Raw genomic sequence first — 16,606 nt, forward strand, 5'->3', positions numbered from 1 at the left:
TCACAAAGATGATGCGCAAAAAGGAGAAGGAAGAGATTCGTGTGCCACTGAAGTTTCTCAGAGAAGCAGTCAAGNCCGCTATGATGTTCGGAGGACAAAATGTGACTGATTTTGATCAAAAGACTTTGAAGATGGTCTCTCCAAGACTTATGTCGATTGTTCCAGAACAAGAGGATGACAGTTTGGTGAGAAGAGTTGCTTTTTGAAGGGGGGGGGGGTGTCTCGAATTGTTCCAAGTCTTTACATAATTAGTCATAATTCAGTTACCATAAAACTTGTATTAGATGGATACCCTTTGATACAAGAGCCCTTTCAATACAGGTTTTATGGTAACTAGGGTTAATTTGGTCAAAGGATGCTCTTAGTTATGGGGTTTTTTTTTATTTATCAGGGGGCCCATGGGTAAAAATTATGTCTAAGTTAAGATTTTTCGATTTTTCAAGTTTTGTCACTGTTTTTATGAAAATTTCGTACTTTGCGCTTGTTTCCATAAAAATGCATAACTTCAAAAAAAGTTCATTTTAGGTCGTTTTTTCCATGAACAACACTGTTTTTGCTGTTGTAACTGTATAATTTTTCATGTTATTAAGTTAATATTTGATTAATTTAGGCTTAGGAACAAAAGAATTATACAAAAATGTGTAAAAAATGACATAAACTGAAAATTTCAAAAAATGATGAAAAATGTTCAAAGCACGCATTTTAGTGGAACAACACCAAAACTTGAAAAAATGGTTAAATCTTAACTTAGGCATAATTTTTCCATTTGATTCAGCTCAAAACTTTACAGCGCGGGAGCCCTTCTATTACAGGCTTTACCGTAGTCGTGTCACTTGTATGCCTAAAAACTTCCCTCTAGTCCGATAACTTCTGATATTCCATAAAAAGACATTTACTGTATATGATAGAATTTATCAGTCAATTTAGAGCTCGAATGTCGTTCTTGAGAGCTTCATGTATATCGTTACTCTTTGAAAAATATATAACACGTGTCAGTGGAGACAACAACAACGCCACTCAAAAAAAGGCAGGATTCAAAAAGTGAGCAAAAAATATGTTGTTAAGTTTTTTAGGAACACCCAACAGTTTTCAGATCTGAAAATTACAGACTTGGCTTTTTCAGACACCGAAAAATGACAACTTTTGATAAAGAAAGGTTTAGGCATCAATTGAGCCCATCGGAAATATTAATAATGCTCTTCAGATTAGCCCCTTCTGAATTACCAGTCATCTACATAGTTTAGTCTAAACTATTTTAGAATGAAGCTTGAAGCTCTACAGTAACCCCTTCTATCTCTAAACCGATATCTGTGACTACCCATTTGGAACTTAACGAATGAGGTTTGCTGGGTGAACTTGAAAGTCTTCAGGTCTGAAAATTTGAGATCTCATTTTTTCCGAAGTCTAAAGTTGACAGTTTTCGATTAAAGCAAAATTTAGGCATCAGTTGAGCACATCGGGAATATTAATAATGCTCCTTTCAGATTCACCACTTCTGAATTAGCCTAAACGTCTCTAAAACGATGTCTCTACAGTATCCTCCTCTTTCTCTAAACTGATATCTTCGGCTACCGTATCCCCCGCACTTTTTTGACCACTTTCTCTTTTTCCCGCGTAGTTTCCCGAAACAATCACAGATTAGCAAAAACAAATTATGTATCAATACCTCGTCGTTCTCACTGCTTCTTCTCTCATCAGGTTCTGACCAATTCACTTTATCCAATTAGTTTCCACCTGATTACCCAGTTTCACATGTTGCTAAATAATTTGAAAACTGATACCCCTCTTCATCAATATTTTCTAGGACCAAAAATTTTGCATTTCTCACGAAATCTGCCGAAGGAAAGCTGTCAAATTGCAAAGTGATAAAGCTTAGGGTGATGAACGATAGTGGGTGATGAGATGGAAGAATGTGGAATTGGTCAGTGTATCATATCCAATTAGTGCGAATGAGTGATAAGTGGAAGAAAAAGAGGAAATAGAATGGAAGAGAAGAGGTCAATATGTTATCCGAACACGAAATAGATCGAAATTTCCGAGCTGGCTTGATCCAAGTATAGAGAGATCAATGGTTGAAATTCAGGATACGATAATTTAGGAGAGATTTCTAACCCTTAAAAGTGGGCCAACATTTGTTTTTCTATGTTCATCAAGTTACTGCTCAAAGCCTTAGACTGGAGAGTTTCAGTAGGGCACCTGGAAAAAGTTCCCTTTTGCCTCCAAAAATACTACACTACCGGTCAAGTTGACTTTCAGTCATTTTGGTCATCTCCAGAAGTCTAAATCTCGGCATTCAAAGTTCTCGATCACTTTGAAAACTGTGGAGGGTGTAAAACAGACCTAGATTGAAAACTTTGTATTCACAGGATTTTTGAAAATTTTTAGTTTTTCAGTTATCAGCCAATTTCTGAAAGACATCCTTTAGGCCCGTTTTTTTAACTGAAAACGAGAAAAGGCAGGTGTCTTTGCAAAATCGGGAAATAGCTGGAAACCTGAGGATTTTCAGAAATTCTGTGAATGAAAATTTTCCAGAGGCTCCTGAAAATGGTCAAATTGATTAAAAATGGTGAAAATCGATTGAAAAACATCTTTTTGTATTTTTTATTCGCCGGTACTGTAGGTCATCAGTTTTTCGGTGTTTTTAGAAATCTAAGGTAATCAGAGTCAAAGCTACACTTTAAGAGTTAGTATAACATTTTTGTTGGGCCAAAAATGACGTCTTCCAAGAATCGCCAAAAAACTGAAAATTATTAATTTTCGAAAAACTCTGGGAATGCAAAGTATTCATTTAGGACTGTTTTACATCCTTCAAAAATTTCAAAGTGTTCATAAACTTGACAGCCGAGCTCAAGACTCCTGAACACGGTCAAAACATCTGGAAATCCACTGAAAATACGTTTTCGTATATCTAATTACTTCAGTTTGGTATACCAGGCCTAGACGAAATTATTCAGAAAAGCTGCCCATTGCAAAAATAGAGTTTCGATTCAGCCCGACTCCTCTGAAGCTTTTCGGACAGATCGAAACATTTGAAATACTTTTCAAGAGTGTGATGTTTCGATGGGAACTAGCTAAAACCAAAAACTCGAATTTTATTGCATTGAAAAATGTTATACGCTCTGAAGCTTTTACCAGAAAACTGCCTTGCGAAGTTCCAGAATTACAATGACAAATCACAGTCATACACTCGAAAATCGAAGTCATACAACTTGGGAAGCTTCACAATTTCAAAGTGTCTGTTTTCAAAACGTTGCGGAGCCAATACAAGTTTCAAAATAAATTTTTTTTTTCACCCATCACACACTCTCTTACTATTAGTTTTTGTTTTAGTCCATTCTATGTCTTTAGAAGCACTTCCAGAAACATCTCCCCAGATTTTAAGATTACTGTATATCGTTTCCTGCAGCATGTCATTTACACACTGAAAAACTTGACACGCGTCCTGTACGTGCCGTAATCCACTTTTTGCGTTCCTTTTTTGCCTTCGACTGACCGAGACAGGAATTCCATCATGTCTGTCTCTTCTTTTTGAGAAAAAAACGTTCAGATAACGATCAGAAATAGATAGGAAGCGATGAATATCGAATGTCAGACAGCAAACCGCACCCGTAGTTCTAACCGACCTAGAATTTTAGAATTATGCACTTTGTACCGGGGAGATTGGTATGGAATCTGTATGGATGGATATTTCTGGATGTACAGTACCCATGACCAATAGAAATGAAGCTAGGCGGCCGATAAGATATCAGGAGAGAAGATTATCAAGTTTTTGTCATCAGCAGAGCTGCTAGTGATTTTGAAACGCTCTGAAAACAATAAAAACGGTCAGGAATCCTTAACTTAGAATTAATGAAAAAACAAAAACGTAATACTAACTTTTAAAGTGTAGCTTCAATAAGAAATACAAAAAGATATTTTTAATCGATTTTCAGCATTTCCATTTTTAGCCATTTTGACCATTTTCAGGAGCCTCTGGAAAATTTTCATTCACAGAATTTTTGAAAATTCTTAGGTTTCCAGCTATTTGTCGAGCTATTTGCCAAGCTACCAAAAAAAAACGGACCGAAAGGATGTCCTTCAAAAATCAAATCGGCTAATAACTGAAAAACTGAAAATTTTCAAAAAACTCTGTGGAATCAAAGTTTTCAATCTAGGTCTGTTTTAGACCGTCCAAAGTTTTCAAAGTGATCGGAAACTTGACAGCCGAGCTCCAGACTCCTGAAAATGGCCGAAAATCAACGGAAAAATACGTTTTTGTATATCGTTTTTGTATATGGACCGGTACTGTACCTCAATTTTTCGAATAGAAGTAACAAATTGTACAAATTCCGTTTTAACAGTTAAATTCTCAGGACTTTTCTTCAAAACTTGATACTTTGAAATTATCATATTCGGCTGAAAATTTCAGCCAATACAGTAATACAACCAAAGATTGAAAATCTAGATCCATAGATATCTTATCTCTGCAACTTCAATTGTCAGTTCGAATTAAAATCAACCGAACACTCTTATCGCCGAAACAGCTTTTTTTTTGGAAATTTATTCTTTGTAGAATTTTTTAGAAGGATTTTCTGCAAGTGTTTGACAATTTCATTCGAGTCGAACCTACCGAAATTGTCAATTTTGAATTCAATTATCTCGATTCCTGTTAACGAAATCCAAAATTTGTCTACTGTTAAATTGTTTATCATAATATCACCAGTATTTCATCAGTTGAGAGAATGTTGTTAGCTTTTACAGGAATCGAGATAATTGAGCTGAAAGAGGCATGTACAGGGTGTGCTTCTATTAGATACGGTATCTGTTAGGAAATTTCAGAACTTTCACATCATTTCAGAAAACCTAAACGGGAAACACTACTGTCTAGCTTTTAAAAAATCGTGCCATATTGAACACGATGTGATAGGGTACAAGTCTTCGATTCCCCAAAAGCTCTATTACGTTCAAGACCATTTTTTTCTGTCATATCATGCAGTACTTTGACCAACAACAGAACTACAAATCAATTATTTTATGATTTCCGCAAAATACACAGTTTGAACGCGCTTCATTAACAAGCTACTTCATCATCATCACTATCAATGGCAACCACTTTCGCAATCAATCTGTGTCATTTTCACCTAAGTGTGCCTTTTGTGACGATGGCTTAAACCAAATAAAAACATCTTGACCACCATCCAGTTTGGATCTCTTTCTCGGGGGGGGGAGGACTTCCGTAGGCAATTGATATTCCCTTTTTGAAGACAAGAGAGGAGAAGATATTGGTCGCAAGTCGCCTTCTTCTTATCTCAGCCTACCCATCTTATTTCACCTTTTGATACTCACGTACATTTGGAATAGTGCCTAGGAAGGGAAGCGAAGAGATCTCACGTACAAAAAGTCGCTGTGTTTGAATTTCGGAAAGAGACCTGTTTCATTCTCTTCCTCTCTCTATGCAAAGTATATTATCAATAGAAATGATATATTATGTCGGTTATTTGAGGGATCAAGAAATCATAAGAAATCATTAAGTGTCCAATAACACAGCTTGTATTATTGTGTATTGTGTATACAACCTATAGATTGAGAGGATCATGAGTAGGAAATAAATGAGATTGATCAGCTGACTTGGTCTTGTTTGATTTCTAACAGTTTTTTTTTCTTAATTTCAAAATGTTGTCAGCTTATGAAATTTATGAAATTTTATTCCAATTCATTTCTATAGTTGATTTTTTTACCGGTAACACTCTAACAGAACGCCAGCAAACCGTTCAATTTGAGCTCACACATCTCGTTTCCAGTGAAAGATATCAAAAAGTGTTCAACTGATAAAATGTGTCTGATTTTATGATAAACATTTTATCCGTTGACACATTTTTGATATCTTACATAGGAATTGAGATAATTGAGCTCAGACTTGGCAGTGTGGGGGGCCTTCTATTACAGGTCTTACGGTATAAGTTTGAAAGGGCTGACCGCCGACATATTCCTAGAAATCTTCATAAGTTTGTTAAAAAATATATATCAAAAAATGTCATTCAAAAAATGTGAAGATTTTGAAAAAAAGTGCGAATTGAACTTTTGAATCGTTAGAAGAGGAGAAGTGGGCGGAGCCTAACGAGTAACGCAACAAAGTACAAGTACAGAATAGCAAATGGCACGTTTTTTGAAGATCAAGAAAAAAATATCTACGCCTTTCGTACATTTTAAGATCTGAAACAAAATGATTGTCTGAAAGTATTAAAAAATGTGAAAAATGGAAAACAAGAAGAGCACCCATAAGACGAGTTTCAAAAAAAAAAAAAAAACTAGAAATTTTTGAAACCTTAGAAAAATAATATGCGAAAATCATTGGGATCATTCGGTACACACAAAACCTGTCCAAGTTTCATTCTTTGTTGTTTCACTCCATCTTCCGGCTTTTATAAATGACTACAATTGGATACGGAATTCGAGAATAAATCACTCGGAAAAAACATACAAAGATGTTTCGTAAAAAGGCGTTAAGTACTTTTATCAGTTCTTCGGTTATCAGGATGATTATGAGAGAAAAGTGACGAAATCGGTGAAGTGAAAAGAATCGACCGTCAAAACACAAATCACAACGAGGGTATTTTCAGTTGGTTTTCGGCATCTTCGAGTCTTTACTCTGAAAATTTTGAAGGGTTTAAAACAGACCTAGATTGAAAACATTTACAGGATTTCTAAAAAATTTCTAGCTTTTCAGATATTCCCCGATTTCGGGAAGACCCCTTTTTGGCCCGTTTTGTACTGAAAACGGGAAAAAAAGGTGTCTTTCTAAAAAAAGGTTCATAAAGTTCTAAAAGTTGAAAATTGTGTCCCTCAAATGCCAATTTCTCAAATTATTACAGTAGATCAATAAAAATATTTATTCAGAGGAGAGTTCTAAAGAATGGTACAACACTTCTTCTTCTTCTTGCTCTTTGCATTCTTCTTCTTGAGAACCTTTCGATCCACACTCGGGCCATCAGACTCAGCCCTCATCTTATTGAACATAATTGGACAGAAAACGTCTTTGATTTTTCTCGACTCTTCCGTGTCTTCTTTCATATTCAGCATAGTGATTCGACGTTTTACGCCACAGACCGCTATGAGATGATTTGGTGGTGCGTTTTCTATGTCATAGGGTTCACCGATTTCATCTTCATGAACTTCTATATTTCTGACTAAATGAACAAATTATCATATATTGAACTGATTATAGTACCTTACCGTAGATAAAGGAACCAATGTCAGAATGGGAGATTGTCATTTTCCCTTCTGCATTCTCAGGACTATATACTCCTGGCAAGTGCTTTTTATCCTCCTAAAAAGATACGTTTCAAAATTTCCATCGTTTCGAAATTCCTAAACTCACATCCGGATTTCAGTTTCTGTGTCACGAGACCTTCCTGAGATTTAGGGTTTTTGAGTTTGAACATGAAGCTATCGCAGTCCACCAGCACCATCACACTGTCATCTTTCGCATTTTTGACACTAAATTTCATGTTTCCAGGTGTGATTTCATGTAAAAAACGCTGAGGTGTTATATCGAGCCAGTAATCTCTTGCATTATAATATCCTGAATACTCTGACATCGCGAGAGATATTGAATATTGTTCGATTGAAACTTATGAAACTGATCAAGATAGAAAAAATTTTAACTTTCTGTTTTTTTTTCTACGCAAAAATGAATTGGGATAGAGCACGGTAAATAATTTACGAAATTTGATTTTTTTTTTCTGATTTGTGGGCGCTTTTCTCGATACGGTGAAAAATTAGGGTTTTCGGCATTAAAAAATTCTGGGTCGAAAATTTTAATTTCAAAATAAGTAAGAATTATGAAGGGGGCAAAAACACACAAAATGAGCCTAAAAGCGTCAAGTTTGGTTAAAAATTGAAGAAGGAGATACGTTTTTTTAGAAAATCAACTGAAACATTCAATTTTTCGAGGTTTCTGGGGATCTATTAAAAATACTGTCGATTTTGAATTTTTCTAATTAAGTAACTTTTGTGCAGAATTCTCTCGCAAACATTTTGGTATACATTATTTTCGAAAACACTCAAAAATGAGGGAGGAGATAGGTTTTGAACCAATCAGATTCGGATCGGATTACTGTAGATTTTGGCTAAAATTTACTGTTTTTTCCAAAATAGTTTTTGTGTGGAACTTTTGGCTTGGATTGGCGCGGAATGACCTAGAAAGGAAAGAATTGAGGGAAAAAGTGATGCCTAGACTCTCAAACCCATCAATATGTCGGTTCACTAACAAATTAATTTCTTTTGAACTCCTTGAATTTTGCTTTTTTTCGATGCACGAGAAACGCGTCAACAATCACCAGTTGTGCGCTTTTTGTGAATTATTTGCCGCGTACCGTTCTACGTTCCATTTTAAGCTTCCACTCAAAATTTCGATCAGAAATCTTTCGTTTGTACAAAGTTATGGGCTGAATAGAATAAATATCATGGGCTATCTTCTTTATATATAAAACGCTACACGCGTCTGTCTGTCTGTCCTAATGTTTTTATGATAATCCACCGATTAAATAACTAGTTGATTGAGTACAAAATTTGAAACTCGAGTGCCCCTCAAATCCCAATTTCTCAAATGATTACAGTAGACCAATAAAAAGAACTTTATTCAGGAGAGTTCTAAAGAATAGTACAGCACTTCTTCTTCTTGCTCTTTGCATTCTTCTTCTCGAGAACCTTTTGATCCACAGTCGGGCCCTTAGCCCTCATATTTTCCAACATTATTGGAATGAAGATAGCTTTGATTTTTCTTGACTCTTCCGTGTCTTCTTTCATCTTAAGCGAAAACTGTCGACTTACTTCCTGGTGCTCATAAAACTTTATGAGATCAGATGGAGATGCCTCTTTTGGGTCATAAATTTTATCATCATAACAATGCGTATCATTTTTGACTAAATAAAAACATTATCATCTATGGAACTGATTATAATATCTTACCGATTATAGTGCGGTTAGTTTGAGCATGGGAGATTGTCATTTTCCCTTCTGCATTCTCAGGACTATACATTCCTGGCAAGTGCTTCTTATCCTCCTAAAAATATATGTTTCAGAATTTCCGTGATTCCGAAACCCTTAAACTCACATCCGGATTTCTGAATTCCAATTCCACTTCAATCTCGTCACCCTTTTTCAAGTACTCGAACTTCTGTGTGATGAGAACGTCTCGAAATTTAGGATCCTTAATTCTGAACATAAAGCTCTCGCAGTCAACCAACACCATCACAATCTCATCTTTCACATTTTTTACACGAAATTTCATGTTTTCAGGTGTGATTTCTTCAAAATTGTTAGGCGTTATTTCGAGGTAGAACTCCTTTGGCTCAGAAGAAGTTGACATTGCTAGTGTTGATCGATGTTGAGAATGTTGTTCCGAGGATGAACTGATGAACAATAATGATTGATTGAATTGTTGGAATCTGAGAAAAATTTCACAATTTTTTATATTCGGTTTTTTTTCTACGCGAAAATAAATTGGGATTGAGATAACTTTCTAACTTTCTAATAGAATGCCACCCAAACCATCAACTTTAAGAACATATACCTCATTCCTTGTAAATTATATTAAAAATTTGTTAACTGATAAAATGTTTATCATATTATCAAAAATATTTTATCAGTTGACACATTTTTGATGTTTTTCACAGGAATTGAAATAAATTGGCCTGAAGCTGAAAACTAGGGGTGGCGTTCTATAGAACAACAAAAAGCTCAAAATTTGTATTTCTGGTGCGTCTTTGGCGCGATTTGACCTATTTAATTTGCTTTTCGTAGTGCCCCTTTCATCCCAATTTCCCAAATGAATACAGTAGATCAATGAAAAATGCTTTATTCTGGAGAGTTCTAAATAATAGTACAGCACTTCTTCTTCTCGCTCTTTGCATTTCTCTTTTCGAGAACCTTTGATTCACACTCGCAGCCTTCCTCCTCTTATTTAACATTATTGGACAGAAAACATCTTTGATCTTTTTCGACTGTTCCGTGTCTTCTTTCACCGTTAGCAAAGCCAGGTTACTTACATGTTCGAAACCATAGAACTTCATGAGATAATGAGGGGGTGCTTTTTCTCGGTCATATAATTCATAATCACAACTTCTTCTGACTATATGAAAACATTATTTCCTAATGAACTGATTTTAATATCATACCCAAAATAAAGGAATCGATGTCAGCATGAAAGATTATGATTCGCCCTTGTGCATTTTCGAAATGATAAGAGCCTGGCAAGTGTTTTTTATCCTCCTAAAAAAAGAGTTTCCGAATTTCAGTCGTTTTGAAATCATGAAACTCACATCCGGATTTCTGAATTCCAATCCCACTTCCATCACCTCGCCTTTCTTCAAGACCTGGAGTTGCTGTGTCACGAGACCTTTTTGAGATTTAGGATTTTTGAGTTTGAACATGAAGCTCTCGCAGTCAACCAGCACCATCACACTGTCATCTTTCGCATTTTTGACACTAAATTTCATGTAAACGCAGGCCACGGCATCAGAGCGCCTTTCTGACATGGAAAATTTTCCGGATTTTTTCGGTTTTCATGCCCGGCAGGTAAAAAACTTTAAAAACCACTGTCGGCCACTTGAAAAACGGCTATCAGGCTCCGTAGCCTAGGTTTCTCACTGCGCGGGAATTCAAATTCCTAGCAACTTTTTTTCCTCCTAGCAACTTTTTTTTGAAAGTTTTTCCCTTTTAACGGCATTTTTCGGGGATTTCGGATTTTTTTCGAATTTTTTCGCTACAATATTGGGAAAACAGACAACTTTTTGAGCATTTAAAAAATTTTTGGTCGGAGTCCTCCTTTAATCAACGAGTTGCAACGCGTGATTTTTTCGTTTTTCGCGATTTCTGACCCATTGGCTTGAACCCAAGTGATTTCCTCATTGCTTCTCAACCAAATTTGACGTGTTTCGGCTCATTTTGTGTTTTCTTTTGCTGTTATAATTGTTACTTATTTTGAAAACAAAATTTCTGACCCAGATATTTTAAATGATGAAAAATATAATTTTCCAATGTATTGAAAAGAGTGCCAGCAAATCGGAAAAAAAAATTTTGTAAATTATTCACAGTGTGAGGATTCATTAATAAAAAGAACCAGTCTGTTTGCCGCGCCTCTGGAACTTCAAACTGCTGGCTGATGCGCCTTCGGCGCGCATCAACCTATTTCTTTTATTTTTCGTCGCTTTGCTCCTCTCCTTTTTTTACGTACACATTTAATTTTTCACATTTAATTTTCAAGCTTTTCAAAATGAGCTGACAAACTGACCGAGAGAAATAAAGAGACGCAACTTCATTTATTTATTATGAGAATGATGATGGGCGTCCCAATTTCCCCAATGATTACAGTAAATCAATAAAAATATTCATTCAGAGGAATGGTACAACACTTCTTCTTCTTGCTCTTTGCATTCTTCTTCTTGAGAACCTTTTGATCCACAGTCGGGCCCTCAGCCCTCATCTTTTTCAACATTATTGGAATAAAGACATCTTTGATTGTTCTCGATTCTTCCGTGTCTTCTTTCATCTTGGGCCAATACCATCGCATTTCCCCGTCGGAATTCCTGAACCTTATGAGTTTATAATTTCGTTCAGAGACTTCATCATCATATTCCCTCATATTTCTGTCTGGAAGAAAACAAGAAAACAAGTTCTAATATACAGGTTTTACAATAACTCAAAAGTTCAAAAAGAAGTTTTGATGGCAAAATGAACTTTTCCGGTGAGAGCGAAAAAAAAAGAACTCAAAAATTTGCCTAGATTTTCGCTGGGCCCAAAAAACTTTTTTTTGGAAAATGTAGAAAATGTCTGAAATATAAAATTTCACATAGTTTTGAGTATTACACAGAACATTTCAAGTCCTAAAACCTCCTAGAAGTGAAGAAAATCAAATTTGAAAATCGCCGATTTTACACTGAAAATGGGTGTTTTTGCTCTGAAACGGAAATTTCAGCACTTCAATGGTCTCGTAAGCAGACTTTGAAAACTGGTTTATAGGTTTTCGGCTATGATCTTTCGATCTATGTAGGTGGTTTCTGCTAACTCCTACCTTCATTTAAAAGGTTCCCTTTTCAGTTCCTATGGAAGATATCAAACAATGCTCAACTGATAAGATGTTTACCATATTATCAGCAATATTTTATCAGTTGACACATTTTTGATGTCTTGCACAGTAGCCAAGAAAAATTAGCTCAAGTTTGACAGTATGGGGGCCCTTCTATTACAGGTTTTACGGTAATTAATTGATCATTTTTAGATATAGGAATCGAGATGAATTCTATTAGAGTTTTTTTTTTGATTTTATTGGAATTACCGAAAATTCTGATTTTCAAAGTTTCGGAATTTGGAAAATGGATTTTTTGGAGTTTAAAACCAACCAATTGAGAAAATTTTATTATAGAAAATTAGAAAAAAACGGCGAATCAAGAAGCAATATCACAAGATTAAACTTTAAAAATCATAGTTCCAGAAATCTCATCCATGTGGATCTGGCTTGATTTGCCTTGGTAATCCGTACGGAGACATTCCTTTTTGAGATGCACATTTATTGGTACCGTACTGTAACGGGATAACCATCTCGCCCCTTCTCATCACAGCTTCTGGGAATTGTCTTGGCGAGGATTGAGCGAGTTTCACAACCCACGCTGGATGATCGAGATGGGAGGAACGCATTTGGGCGACGGCGGCGAGAAGACGGAGACATTCGATTACCTGAATTAAACTTTTTTTGGAAATATAGAAATGTTAGAGGATTTTCGAATAAATAGACTTCTAATGCTGGAATCTCAGCGAGGTGCTCCAACAATTTCATTTGAAGATACTCCTCTAACAGAAGCACACCCAAACCGTCAACTTTGAGTTCAATTATCTTGAATCCTGTGAGATATATCCAAAAATTTTTAACTGATAAAACATTGGTGATTAAATGCTAATAATTTTATCAGTTGACATATTTTGGATATCTTCAACAGGAATCAAGACAATTGAGCTCAGATATAACGGTTTTCTATTAGAGATTAATCAGTTAGCAGATTTTCAACAGCGTTCCCAGAAACTGAAATAATCGGTTTTTAATGAGCCACTGTGGTTTTGATTCACAATATTACAATAAAATTAGAAGAAACTAGAAGAATAAAATCCGTCAAGCATTGCATAATAAAGTTTTTGATCTACAGTACCGGTCAATACAAAAACCTTTTTTGATTTTTGGCATTTTCAGGATTCTGGAGCTCGACTGTCGAGTTTACGATAACTTCGAACACTGTGGAGCGTGTGAAACAGACCTAGATTAAAACTTTGTATTTACAGAATTTTTTAAAAATTCCTAGTTTTCAGCTATTTGCCGATTTCTGAAAATCACCTATTTTTTCACGTTTTCAGTACAAACACGGGCCATAAGGAATGTCTTTCCGAAATCAGCAAATAACTGAAAAACTATGATTTTACAAAAACTTCTGTGAATACATAGTTTTCCATCTAGACCTTTCTTACTATTTTTTCTATTTTTTTCTATTTTTTTACAAAAAATCATTATCGCAATCAAAATTATTGTCAACTCGGTGAATATAAATCAGGTCTATTCCCGTTTTCCTGTAATTCGAAATTACCTTATAACACTGTTTATTCTCATACAAATCCACAGTCTGGAAGCAGCTGATCTCCATAACACCAAATCGTTTCGCAGCTGCCAAGAAGTTGGAAATGTTCTCCATCTTAAACTCTTTTTATTTTTCATTATCCCCTTTTTCCAGTACCAACCATTGGAAAAGCCATCTTTGGTTTTTTATTGTACACCACACGACACTGTGGATCCAACTTCTCAATCAGTTTACACAACATGACACCATCCTTCAGGAGATTGCTAACATCTGTGGAGGATTCACAGGTGGTGACGTCGAATGAGAACCTTTCTCCTGTCACATTCTCAATCCACGTCAACACTTCAATCGCTTCTTCCAGGACGAATCGAGCGTCGTTCTGAGAAAGAAAAATAAAGAATTTATATGCAAAAAATGTGGTTACCTTCTTTTGCAGCTCTCGGCTCAGACCATAACTTGGGCCATGGTTGGCCATTCTGTGATAATCTGGAAAATTGGAAATGGTTTTTGAGAAAAAAAGAGGTTTTTGTTAAATGTTTTGAGAAAGTGTTCATGAAAAAGTGTGGGCGGATAGATACTTATGGGAAAAAAAAGAAAAAAAAGAAAAGCTTGGGAAAATTAGAAAACCATAAAAACTAAAACATGCTCACTTTGAGCTCAATTATCTTGATCCCTGTGAAATATATCAGAAATGTGTCAACTGAAAAAAAGGTTTTTGAGATTATGAATCATAATTTATGATAAATGATTTATCAATTGACAGATTTTTGTTATCTCTCATAGAAATTGAGATAATTGAGCTCAAAGTTTAAGTACTGCATGGGCTTATATTAGAGTGATTACGGTAAATTGAAACTCAAAAATCCAAAAAGAAGTATTGGCAGGAAGTTTCGGGATTTTTATTCATTTTGATATGTTTTTAAAACATTTTTTTTGATTTCCGGTCTGATAAGATCTTGAAATCAGGCAATGATCATTAAATAGTAAAGCTACTGGGAAAAATGAGCTTACCAAAATTCTAAAATCTGGTAGCTATCATAAGATCTAAACACTTTATCAATCAATAAATCCGAAGTCATAAAGCAGGGATAAGAAGAAAGTACAAAAGGGAAATTGAAATTGAAATGGAACATCCGAAATGGAGAGAAATTTCTGGAAGAGTGGTTTCGGGGAGGAAAAAGGTCGGGGCGAATGGATTGGAATTTCGGAGGAATAGCCCCCCCTCTTCTAAATCCATACTATTTTCTCCTGGAAAATTGTCCGAGAGAGATATCTGTTATCGTATATGTTGTGATGAATTGGAGAGGAAACAGAAAAGAGAACGTCACCAAAGGACTGAACATGGAGAAGAAGAAGAATATGTATACATTTGTGGGGGGAAGAAGGGCAAGAAAAAGTTAGATGAATAGAGAAGAAGACCAGGTAATTAAAGGATTATAGAGGAAGAAACTTAGAGAGGGATTGATGTGGCCACAAGGAGAAAAAGCAAATGAGGAATCATAAAAGGAGAAGAGGATGAACAGTTTTTTGAGAAGATGATGTATTATTATAGATATAAGAAGGTACTTTGTATGGGGAGAAGAAGGATCATATGCCCAAAAGAGGGAAATTGAGGGGGATTCCCCTAATCGGAATTGAAATTCAAAAGTACAATGAAAAAAATACCGATTTTGAAATGAATACTCTCAATAAGAATCGTCTAAAAACTCATTTTTATAGGTCAAATTGCAAAGATTTAAGCCAGGAAAAGTCTTGTAAATAATTTTTTTTAAGTCTTGAAGCACCGTAAAACCTGTATTAGATGGACCCTTTGAATAGAAAATGTCAGTGCTTTTTTAGGGAATAATATTCTGGAAACTCTAAAATTCAACAGAAATTCGTTGAAAAACTTTTTTGCTCAAAAAACGTGCTCAATTTTGGTGAAATTGATAGATTTTCATTAACCAGAAGATTATTACGGCGAATTTTTCTGTGAAAACCTAAATGTTCCTAAAAAATGGTTTTTGTAGCCTCATGACCTCAATTTTCGATATTATAGAATTCAAAACAGACGGGCATTGTCTCGGTGCTATTTAGAATTATCTGTGAAAGTTTGAGGAATAGGGTCTGCTAACCGGGAACAAACAGACACACACACACACAGAATTCGGTAATTGTTAATAGTAGAGATTGTGAACGAGAATGCACCGAAATATTCTTTGGAAAAGTTTGGAAAAAATTACCAAAAAATTGTAAGATCTCCCTCTAATTGAAGGGCCCCTGTATTTAGCAAAAAAGTTTTGAACAGTATGCAATCTGAATTTTTCGAAAAAAACACCAAATTTGAGAAGAATCGTTCTCATACATCTGGAAATTGCCATGGTTCGAAAAAATAACTGAAACCTAGAAAGAGGATGACAAGCTCACAAAAATATGTTTTCCAGCTTGGAAAATGTTATGCGTTCTCTTCTCTCAGCGAATCAGCCAATCCAAGAGAAAAAACTCGTTGGGGCTATTCAAACAGTTTGTCTTCTTCGTTTTCCTCCCCACCATTCCAAAAAAAAAACGGTTGTACAAGCGCAAAGGGGTGTCTAATCTTCCACCTAATCATGTTTACCCTAAGTCTTCCCCACCCATCTGGTTCGTCTTCTTCTTTTTTGTCGTGTTTGTCACATAAAAATGGAGCCGAAAAAATGAACAGAAAAGGGCAAAGGAAAGGGCACCAGACAATTACTTCCATGACATTTAATGTTCAAGAATTGAAAATTGAGGAAGAAAATATTCTCAGACCAAAGAAGAATAAGAAAAAGTTGAAATTTCTTTATGACGCATGAACATCTGCTTGATCCCGAGAATTCACATTTTTGGGGAATTCTGGGCTAGCGTGAGAAAATGCACTTTTTCTGGGGCAACGACGACAAAATTTTGGTCTAGATTCTGATAACGAATCAGATCATTTATTCACAATTTTTAGTTTTTCATTATATCAGTTTGTTTTGAAGTTTTCTGGGACTTAAAGAATGTCA

The 16,606-nt window shown here is 35.4% G+C and overlaps 4 protein-coding genes across 4 annotated transcripts; 1 reads left to right on the top strand and 3 right to left on the bottom strand.

Annotated features, from left to right (window-relative positions):
- Positions 1-8: 8 nt before the first annotated feature.
- Positions 9-1,509, top strand: CBG25791 (the record flags this gene model as incomplete). Its single annotated transcript, XM_045243211.1, has 2 exons — positions 9-185; positions 1,441-1,509. 2 exons carry the CDS (start codon positions 9-11, stop codon positions 1,507-1,509), a joined length of 246 nt encoding a protein of 81 aa, XP_045098611.1.
- Positions 1,510-6,885: 5,376 nt separating this feature from the next.
- On the bottom strand, positions 6,886-7,577 carry CBG25792 (the record flags this gene model as incomplete). Its single annotated transcript, XM_045243212.1, has 2 exons — positions 6,886-7,166; positions 7,358-7,577. 2 exons carry the CDS (start codon positions 7,575-7,577, stop codon positions 6,886-6,888), a joined length of 501 nt encoding a protein of 166 aa, XP_045098612.1.
- A 1,054-nt stretch (positions 7,578-8,631) lies between these two features.
- On the bottom strand, positions 8,632-11,623 carry CBG25793 (the record flags this gene model as incomplete). Its single annotated transcript, XM_045243213.1, has 7 exons — positions 8,632-8,903; positions 8,950-9,043; positions 9,095-9,428; positions 9,817-10,111; positions 10,158-10,251; positions 10,302-10,443; positions 11,394-11,623. 7 exons carry the CDS (start codon positions 11,621-11,623, stop codon positions 8,632-8,634), a joined length of 1,461 nt encoding a protein of 486 aa, XP_045098613.1.
- Positions 11,624-12,477: 854 nt separating this feature from the next.
- On the bottom strand, positions 12,478-14,076 carry Cbr-cpn-2 (the record flags this gene model as incomplete). Its single annotated transcript, XM_002632145.1, has 4 exons — positions 12,478-12,714; positions 13,611-13,715; positions 13,762-13,980; positions 14,026-14,076. The coding sequence occupies 4 exons, from the start codon at positions 14,074-14,076 to the stop codon at positions 12,478-12,480; spliced, it is 612 nt and encodes a 203-aa protein (XP_002632191.1).
- Positions 14,077-16,606: the final 2,530 nt, after the last annotated feature.

This window comes from Caenorhabditis briggsae, assembly GCF_000004555.2.
Source record: "Caenorhabditis briggsae complete genome, chrII, whole genome shotgun sequence".
Lineage (NCBI taxonomy): Eukaryota > Metazoa > Nematoda > Chromadorea > Rhabditida > Rhabditidae > Caenorhabditis > Caenorhabditis briggsae.